Source organism: Salvia miltiorrhiza, chromosome 8 (genome assembly GCF_028751815.1).
Source record: "Salvia miltiorrhiza cultivar Shanhuang (shh) chromosome 8, IMPLAD_Smil_shh, whole genome shotgun sequence".
Lineage (NCBI taxonomy): Eukaryota > Viridiplantae > Streptophyta > Magnoliopsida > Lamiales > Lamiaceae > Salvia > Salvia miltiorrhiza.
In genome coordinates, this window is record NC_080394.1 from 26,876,461 (window position 1) to 26,886,865 (window position 10,405).

The 10,405-nt window shown below is 37.8% G+C and overlaps 1 protein-coding gene across 1 annotated transcript; it reads left to right on the plus strand.

Moving 5' to 3' along the window:
* Window positions 1–6,861: 6,861 nt before the first annotated feature.
* Window positions 6,862–9,551, plus strand: LOC130997353 (cyclic pyranopterin monophosphate synthase, mitochondrial). The gene is made up of 2 exons (XM_057922645.1): window positions 6,862–7,471; window positions 8,816–9,551. The coding sequence occupies exons 1-2, from the start codon at window positions 7,364–7,366 to the stop codon at window positions 9,401–9,403; spliced, it is 696 nt and encodes a 231-aa protein (XP_057778628.1). The 5' UTR covers window positions 6,862–7,363; the 3' UTR covers window positions 9,404–9,551.
* The last annotated feature ends 854 nt before the right edge of the window (window positions 9,552–10,405 follow it).

Genomic DNA, 10,405 nt, shown 5'->3' on the forward strand with positions numbered 1-10,405 from the left:
TATGAAAATGGCGTGGAACATCATATGGGGCAAGGATTTTGGTTACTCGTTACTCAAGGCGCGTTACCTGGATAATTTCTCTCACGCTCGACCAAATGTCAGCTCCTCTATTTGGCTTGGAATTCACGATGATATTTTACCCCTTGTGGAGGACTCGTACAGCTTTATTGGAAATGGGAAAAGCACCAATTTTTGGAAAAATGATTGGATTGGCTATAAACTTGCTGACAGGTGCGCCGTTCCTTTTCTCCTCCTGGAATCGCTCAACTTCACTGTGGCTGATTATTTTTATGACGGTGTCTGGCACTTCACCCAGAATTTCGTCAATAATTTTCCTGAAGTCGTCTGCGATATTCTTCTTCTGCCAATTGGGACGGATTCAGACACTAGGTTTTGGAAGAATTCGGTTCATGGTCAAGTTACCTCTGCTCTTGCCTTTGCGAATAACTGTCACCGATTTCCACAAGTCATTTGGGGTACTTGGATATGGGAAAGATTTATTCCCATGCGTAGATCGATGGTTGTGTGGCGGGTCCTGCACAATCGCCTGCCTACTTATGACAGCTTAATTAAGCACGGCCTAATTAAGCCTAATCACTACCCCTTCTGCTTCCGCAATAATGAATCCATTGATCACATTTTTTGGAGCTGCATGTTGGTTCGTGAGACTTGGATTGAGTTCTTAGATTGGTTTAATTTTGGTTAGAGTGATCACATACCGGGTATTCACAATTTTTTGGCCATCGCCTGGAATCTCAAACATAGCTCACAAGTGAATTCTTTTTGGAAGGCTGGAATTATCACGTTTATTTGGATGATTTGGGTTATACGTAATGATTGTGTGTTTGAGAATCATACTTTTTCCAAATTTTGCTTGCTCAGGATGGTTAAAGTGACTTTTAAAGAGATGGATATGTTTCAGAACCTTGGGCACATGCACAATTCCTGGAGTGACTATTTAACTCTGCGTCACATTGGAGCTAAGTCTAGAGCTGCGGCCCTGCCTTTATTCAGATCTGTACATTGGTGGCCGCCAGTTTCCCCATGGATCAAAGTTAACACCGATGGGTCGGCATAGGGCAGTCCGGGCAATATCGTTGCGGGCGGAGTTTTTCGAGATCATTTTGCTTGGGTTCGAGGGTGTTTTCACTTTAAGGCGGGTGTTGGTTACGCCTTTGAAGCTGAGCTTCTCGCGGTCATTATCGCCGTTCAAATCGCCCATAACAAGGGATGGCGTCATCTTTGGATCGAAGCGGACTCTACTTACGTGATTCATACTTTAGAATCGCGTTCCACTGCGGTTCCTTGGAGATTTTATGCCTCTTGGCACCACACTCTTGAATTGCTCCACGATTTTCAGATCAGGATCTCTCATATCTACCGGGAAGGTAATAAACCTGCGGACATCATGGCGAATCCTACTAGGTTAGAAGGTTGGTGGCCTTATGAGGTCGAGGACATCAAAAAGACTGTTCGGCTGGATATGGGATCTCACAGCCACACACGCATTATTTATGGCAAATGATCTACAAGAGGTTTTATGGTGTTGTTTGGCTTTGGCGTTTTTTTGGAGCTGGGGATGGCGTTTTTGGGCTGGAGTGTTGGCGTTAGATTTTTTCTGTGTTCGGGGCAGTTCGGCGCTGATTGTTGCCGATTGGATCTTGTTGGATCTTCGAGGTTGGCGACAAAGCATGTGCCGCGTTGAGTCTCTCTGTGAATCAGTTGTTTCTGTCATCGACGATCTGATTTTTGGAGTTTTATCTCTGATTGTTTGGTTTCTTCAAAGAATTCTTACGTTCAGTTGGCACTTCTCTGTCAATTGGTTTTGGTTCAGGTCTTTTCACAAACACCTGCTAGGTGATGCTTGGCAGCAGATGAACCGGTCTTTTTGGAACAGAAGATGGGTGAAGCGCTGCAGTTGGTGGGTGAGCAGTGCGGAGGAGAATGGTGTCGTGTGGGATTGGGGTGTCGGCGGTGCTCTTTTAGTGCCCAGGTGCGCTCGGCGCTGGGGCGTCGTTGGTCGGACCTCGTTGGATCTCCGCGTCTGGCTCCTGAGGAAGCCTCGCGTTGAGTCTACTTGCGAATCAGTTGCTCCAGTCATTGACGTGCTGATTCTTGGAGTTTTAGCTCCAGTTCTTTGGTTTTCGTATATGCTAAGCTGGCAGCCCCCTGCCTTTGGGCTTTACTGGTTTGGGTTTTTTTACAAACATCTGCTGGGCATTCTTGTTGAGGGGCAGCAGGTGGCCTGGTCTCGCCAGCTTTGGGGATTTTTTAGTTTTGGTCGACGCTCTTGCTTGTCGGGCTGTTCGGAAAGGGGGATGGGTGATGCTTTTGGTGGGTGAAGCAGATCATTGGAGTTTGGTGTCGGGATGGGATGGGGTGTCGGCGGTGCCCTTTCAGTGCCCGGGTGCGCTCGGCACTGGGGCGTCGCTGGTCGGGCCTCTTTGGTTTTCTGCGTTTGGTTTTTGGGCTTTCTCGCAGTGATTTTCTTTTGGGAATCAGCAGCTTTTGTCGTCGACGCACTGATTCTTGGAGTTTTATCTTCGTCTGTTTATTTCCTTTTCCTGTTTTTTGGCTTTTGTTTCTTGTTGGTCCGTTCTATTTTTTTAGTTCGGTGTTACTGTGTTTGGAAGCCGAGCAACTTAGGGACGATGGTTAGGCCGAAGTCTCTGAAGTTGTTTCACTCCCGCTTTCACACAGTTCTCTAGACGAGTACTCTTTTTTCCTTTTAAGAATTTTCCCTCTCGGGTTTGTCTTAAAAGGGTTTTAACGAGGCTCGGCCCTTAGTTTGCTGTGCTCTCAAGGGTTTTTAGGTGCGTTTTTTTCTTTCTTTCTTTTAATAAAATCTTATTTAATAAAAAAAACAATTGGGGCGTAATAAAAATTTTCATCTATTTAATATATAGGAGTATATCTTTCTGAAAGAAATAAACATTTAGTATTGCTAATATTGAATTACTTTTGTTTTATGGAATATTGAATTACCTTATTTTATTTTGAGGAGTTTTTTTTTTTTTTTTTTTTTTTTTTGAGAGGGAATGGCGGTGGTTTTAGGTGGTTTAGTGAGGATTATAATTTTTTCACTCCAATTCCAATTATATCCTTGCAATTGAATTAAATTACATTTACTTTGCTTTTTATATATACTAGTGTATCTCCCGCGCTATGCGCGGTGATTGTGATCTTAGACTCACATAAATTATGTATATATTTTATATGTTCTTCGTCCACAAAAAATACTCCTAGAAAAAGATGATACGAGTTTTAATAAAAATGGTTTGTATATTGTGAATGAATAAAGGATCACACTTAAAAAGTAGTGTAAATAATGATAATTAATTATATTGTCAGTGAAGAAAAAGATCCATCATGTAATGCAAACTTTCCAAAACTATAATAAGACTAATTTTTGTGGACGCCCTTAAATGACAAAAATAGATTGTTTTTGTGAGCGTAGAGAGTAATTATCAGTATAACCTAAAAAAATTTAATTTAAATATCAAATTTATTATTTGCAAATTGATCTAATATTTTATTATAACCAATGTAATTTATCCAAAAATATAACATTTGTTTATATATAGATATAGTATCACTTATATAATAAGTTGCTAACGATATAAATCATATTAAAAACTACTTTCAGATTCAAAATTATAATTAATAGTCAAATATTGTATATCTAATTAAACCTATTTTTATAAACTGATACTATTTAATATACATTTTAATATTTCATTCAAAACACATTTACATGCAAAAAAGAAAATAATCTATGCAAAAAAGAATAAAAAATCATAATTTATCACATCCTAACTGTTGATTTGATAAGTGAATTCACTTGTTCGTTTTCAATTTTGAAATAAACATGAATTTAGTTTGAGCATTAGATAGTTGGAGTATTTATATTACGTGTGTGATGATATAAAATCGTTGATAATTTATACTATTTGAATAATTTAATTGTATCCTTCTAATTGAATTTATTTGCACACTCTTCTATTTATATATATATTAGTATACCACTCGTGCGATGCACACAGATTATATATTTAAAATAAGAACCATATATAAATACATTATTATAAAAATTTAAACTATATTTTGTAATTTTGTTATATTAATAAATTTTATACATTAAATAAATCTAAATGCATAATATAATAATCAAAATATCATAAGTAAAATAATAAAAAAAAACATTTATTTTGTTGAATTTAATAATTATAATTTATTTATGGGGAAACCTAGCCGCCGCCGCCTAGACCTAGCGCCGCCGCCTTTCTCGCCGGACTATGGCCTGTTCGTCTCCGGGTGGTGCTCGAGATAAGGGGGCCCTGAATCTCCCACCCATCTCTACGAATTTTGATAATCCTAAAGCTCTCCTGCAAAATACACCTAGATCTTCTGCCATTTTTCAGCATGGCTCTGCTGCAACTCATGACAGTATCATTGGCGTTGAGTCCAGAAAAGAAGCGTCACCTTTGCGTGGCGCCGCCAGTCAAACTGTTCCCCACGCTTCGGCTGCAGTTTCGGGACCTAATAAAGAAAACCCTAGTGTGTTTGCTGGGGATAATCGTATCTTTTATGCTGCTGCAACAGTTAAGCGGCCGGTCAAGTGGCCGGACCTTGCTGCTCACGTCTTTCATGATTTGCGTCCTACGAAGGACGGAGATCAGTTTTCGCTTAAGATTCCGAAGGAGCTCTACCTAAAGGAGGTTCAGGCGTTTCAACATGCTTTGACAAGACGTCTTCTTTTGCGGAAAGGAGATAAGCCGAGGTCGACTTTGGAGTTGAAATCGGAGCTTCAACAGTTATGGGGAGTAGCCTCGGATTGGCAGCTGATCCCCTTGGGAAAGGGTTTTTATACTCTTCGTTTCACTACGGCTGCGGATAAATCTATAGCAAAAGGGAAGATTATTTGGGAACTCTCGAAGGGAGACTTTCGGTTACGGGAGTGGTCTCGGAATTTTGATCCTTTCAAGGAAAACTCTCCCTTGGCTAACGTTTGGGTTCGCATCCACTTTCTTCCGATCGAGTATTGGAATCCGCAAGTTATTTCTGGTATTGCTCGTTTCTTGGGTCATCCTTTGAAGATTCATGGAGCTTCAGCTGGAAGAGATTTCAGGCAATTCGCTAGAGTTCTCGTTGAAATAAATATGTCGCTCCCTTTACCTAATACTTTACTTATTGATATGGACGACTTTTCTTTTCATGTTGAGTTCGTTTTCGAAAATCTTCCACTTTTTTGTGGTCGTTGCAAGATCACGGGACACTATCCCGACAAGTGCCATAAGATTAAAGCAACGGCGTTGAGTGAGGTTAATGGTGAGGGTGCGGTGTTGCCGAAGCCGCCACCGATTATTCAACCATGTCTGCAGACTAAGCCGTCTGCTTTGCTGCCAAGGCCGACACACGAGTGGCACCAGGTTGTTCCTAGCAGCAAGGTGGCGGGCAAGGTTGCTGTTACTGTGGACAAGGATGCTGCTATTGGGCGTGAGTTGGACATCAACTCTTTTGGCCCTCTAGCGGAGGACAGTTCAGTCATGGATGGAAGGGAGGCAGCCTATCATTGTGATTTGTTGGGTCATAGAGAGGTAGCAGCTAGTCAGGGAGATCCGAAAGATCTTCAGGTCGCTAATGTCCAACAATCTAGCGGTGCAGATGCGGACACTGATAGTTCTGTGGATGAGGAATTGAAGGCTGATGATGCTGAAATTATTAATAAGGCAGCGGAGCATCCGTTGGAGGTTCATGTGGCTGTTGATTCGGTGACTGAGGTGGCTGGTGGAGTGGTCGATCAGATAACTGAGGCTGGTAAGGGAGAGGAGGTTGCCCAGACTAATGTGGCAGCTGATTTGGTTTCACAGAACGACAAGGATTCGCCCACTGCGTCAGAAGATTTTGCTTTTCGTCTTAGTAGGTTAGAAGAGCAAGTTAGTCAAGGCATGCAACTGCTCGTTGCGACGCCTAAGCGACGGGGCCGTCCCCCGAAGGGGATGGAGCGTCCGCGTGTAACTCAAACTCAGGAAGATAATATAAAAAGTCGCCTCAGGAATGCGAAGGAAATGGGTTATAAGCCGAGGGCCTTTGTTGTTGATCATAACAAAAGTCCTAGTATGAGGGTTATGGATAATATCGCTAACAGTCGCTGGTCTGATGAAATGGAGTTGCACGATCTTCACACAAACATGGATTTTCCTTATTATTAGATGTTTGTGCGTTTAGCGTGTTGAAGCTTTTTTAGCGTTTTGAGTTTCGTTCTCTTTCTCTCTTTTTTACGAGCTCTTTTGAGAGTCTCGGACCCTTAGTCCGCGTCTTTGTGCTTTCACGGGTTTCTTTTTCTTTTTCTTTTTTCTTTCTTTTTATATAAAACCGCAATTTAATAATTATAATTTATTTATTTATTTGAGATTCAGTACATACTAAATTAAATGATTTTCCACAATCTTTCATTTAAAATGCATTTATAATTCAAGATGAAATCACGCAAAATATAAATAAAAATAAAATATTTATTTAGTTGATATAATTATAATTATTTATATTTATATTTTTAATATTTTAATTCAATTTATTGACATTTTTTTTATGTATGAAGATATTTAATTTTGAATTAGTTAAGTCAAAAATCATTTACTATCAATTGGTTCAATTTGTTTTGAGAGATAATAATTAAAGGCACTTTAAAAGTTAATTATTTAATATTATCTTTTAAATGAGTCAATTATATTAATATTATTAATACTGAATTTGTTGAGTTTGTTTAAGGAATACAGTAATCAATTTTGTTATTAATAAAATGGCGGCCCTAATAATAAGTTTCCATAAATCTACGATTTTTGCTACAGTTATATTCGGTTATAAACACAATTTGATGTATTAATAATTTAATACCAAGTTATATCATTAATAAAGGGAAAAAAAAAATTAATGATGCGGTTTCCATAAATCCACCATTTTTGCTGAATTAGTTTATAAAATTTCACTCCAATTCCAATTATATCCTTGCAATTGAATAAAATTACATTTACTTTGTTTTTTATATATATAAAGATAAAGATTTATTCATCTACTTTTTTCATAAATAAAAAAACAGAGAAGAATTATATACTAAAAAAACAACACATTCAACGCGCAATGTGATTCTCAAAAACACAACACACCAATGTTTTACACAACAATATAGTAAAACTTTGAATAGGGAACATTACATATCATCTTGCTAGTTGGCTATTGTTGCAGGCTTTAGATTACTTCATGTTCACAAACTGTTTGTGAAAATGCCCCAATGAAAATTACCAATTGAGATTGTCACGACTCGAAATTTTCCGTTGTCGACGAAGTGCAAGCTCAGCTACTGATGTTTCTTCGTCGATTTGCAACGATACTGAAGCCTTTTCCGAGGGTTAGATTCTTCAGCAGTGACGGCAGCCATGATTTTGCCAAAACTATCGCCGAGCTCAATCAGGTTCGTTTTTAAAAAAGCATGATTATAATTTGTTTTCTGAAATCTTGGCAGCTATTTTCATAGGATTAGTTAGCTTTAATCTTGTTTATAGTAGTAGAAAAGGAGCAAGAAATAATTGATCAAAGTGTATTATTAAGCAAAGAGTTCAAAGTAGAATCAAGACTAATCCATATAACCAGGGGGCTTAGCCCACTGGCCACCAGGTCCTCACTTAAGTGAAGTGACCCGGGTTCGATCCCTCTTGGGAGCGAATTGGAGATTGAAGATATAAGGTGAATTTGGTGAATGGAGAGATAAGGTGGTTCTTGGAGTGGATGGAGAACTAACTACTAACATCTAACATGACTTTGCCCGATCAAAAAAAAAAAAAAAAACCAGTGTGAGAATGAGAGGGGCTTTTGCATATTTCTATTATGATTATCAATTGCATGTTCATCACATTACCTTCATCAACAATACCATCTTTAACATAAACCATAAAAGTATGTATTAATTTATTGCTAAAAGAATAACCATCATCTCCATTATTCAATTTATAGAAGAAAGAAAAGAAGTTTTCATCCAATATTGCATAAAGCTCCACTAATTAAATGACTAAGTTCCACCCTCTGGCATGAAAGGATTCGCAGCTCTCCTTGATTGTTGTTTCTTGCATTAGAATTAAGATAGTATTTATAAGGTAGCAGTGCTCTACATACACCTGCCTCTTCAAGCCCGGTTATAGTTATTTGAACATAGTCTACAATTAAGCTCTGTGTTTAATGTTTATTCGTAGGGGTGGGAATTTGGTTTTCACTATTTGGGTATTAGATGTACCAAATCAAAATGATGAAGATTGATAACCGACCTCATCGGTTTTGGTTCAGTTATCAGATTGATGTTTCATGGAAAATCGATTATCGGTTATAACCTATTGGGAACTAATAACCGAAAGTAATTATATGTATATTATTTTTAAATTTTATGATTATTATAGTAATTATTAAGTAGAGTTTGAATGGTGATGTTTGTTGATTCATTACAGTTTAAAGTTTGTGTATTTTGAGTATTGAGTTTGAATTTGACAGTTTGAGACGTGAGAGAATAAATGATGATTTGTGTATGTTTAGTTTTAATGTCTAATTGTTTGAGATGACGATGATCTTTGCATTGATGAATGATGATGATGATGATTTGATGAATGATTTAGGATTTAGTGGTTGGAAAAAAAGTGGAATAGGTCTTGGAAAAAGATTGGATTGGACGATGGATTGGGAAAAGTCGAAAAATACATAAAAGATTTTATTTTTCTATATATATAAATTGGTTAACCAAAACAATTCCCTCCCCTGTTTATTCGTCTAGGAAATGGAGTTTGTGTTTGGTGCACCTCCCCCGTCATCCCTTGACAGTCCGACTCTAGATCAAGAATCGCATGTTGTAGCCAAAGGTGTCAATGGACAACAAGCGCCTGCGCCTCCTTCTGGATTGAGTCACATTGATAGCAAAGGCGAAGCCCGAATGGTTGACATCTCCTCCAAGGAGATAACCAAGAGAGTGGCACTTGCTAGTTGCAAAGTCGTGTTAGGTGAGAAGGTGTTTGGTTTGGTCTCAGCCAACCAGATGGAGAAAGGAGATGTTCTTGGTGTAGCCAAGATTGCTGGAGTCTGTGGCGCAAAGCAGACGAGCAACCTCATCCCGTTGTGCCACAACATCAACCTGTCGCGTGTTCATGTGGATCTGGCCTTGAATCACCGTGATTTCAGCATTGAGATACGAGGTGAAGCTGCCTCCACCGGGAAGACTGGGGTTGAGATGGAAGCCCTCACCGCGGTTACAGTTGCTGGCCTTACAGTGTATGATATGTGCAAGGCTGCTTCCAAGGATATTGTCATTACAGATGTAAGGCTTGAACAGAAAAGTGGAGGGAAGAGTGGGGATTGGTCCAGGTAAGCTACTATGATCCACTTCTTGATTTCTTGGTTTTGTGGTATGAATTTAGGGTTGTCTCTGAGATTTGAATTGAGACTCTATGTGTGGTTGAATTTTGAATGCATTGAACTCGCATTTTGCATAACATATTGGTTTATTTGCTCACAAACATACTATTATGTTTCTGAGTAGGGAGATTGTAGTTAATAAATTAGGCTGCTCACGTTTGCTACACTAGCATTTTTTTGAACATTTATTTTGATTCCATTAGTTTTACAAATTACAAATCAAAGCCAAATTAAAATTGATGTTTTTCAATTATAATTCACTCTCTTTAGGCAAATTAAAATGTATTAAAGTTTTGTTACTAAAATGCTCTAGTATATACACCCCATAGAATATACTGTCTTCTGTTGTATCATTTCGTTCTTAGTTATGACAAATTCATGCCGTTGAAATTTAACAAAGCCTATCTGAATAAAAATAATTTAATTAAGCTTCTTCACATGTGTGAGCTAACTAGTCACATGTAAATTCAATTATTGCGAAATTAGTATGAAGATCCAAACAAAATACTATCTCTATCCTTGAAATTAGTCATCTAGTTCTTTTTGGGATGTTTCATATCATAGTCCACTCTCTTCATTTAAATTATTTTAAGAGATTCTTTTGTTAAAATAACTTTATTTAATCTTTGTAAAGATAATAATGGAGCAATAAATAAGCTAAATAGAATTATTATAAAAGCATGTTGACTATGATATGAAACATCCCAAAAAAGATAATTTTGGCAACAAGGTATGGATTATCTTATTTTCTAACAAACTAAAACACATCCCGTAAATTATCTAAAATTTCAATACTAAAATCGTAAAATGTCATTTTCAACAATTCACTTAAAAAAAGTCGATGGGGCAATTTTTCAGTAACGATTCCTGTTTGAAGTTGGAATGGAAGAGCTGGTTAGAGCTGTATTCGTTAAGGAAAATTAGTAGAGCAGGTAGATCTTTAAAAATAATATTC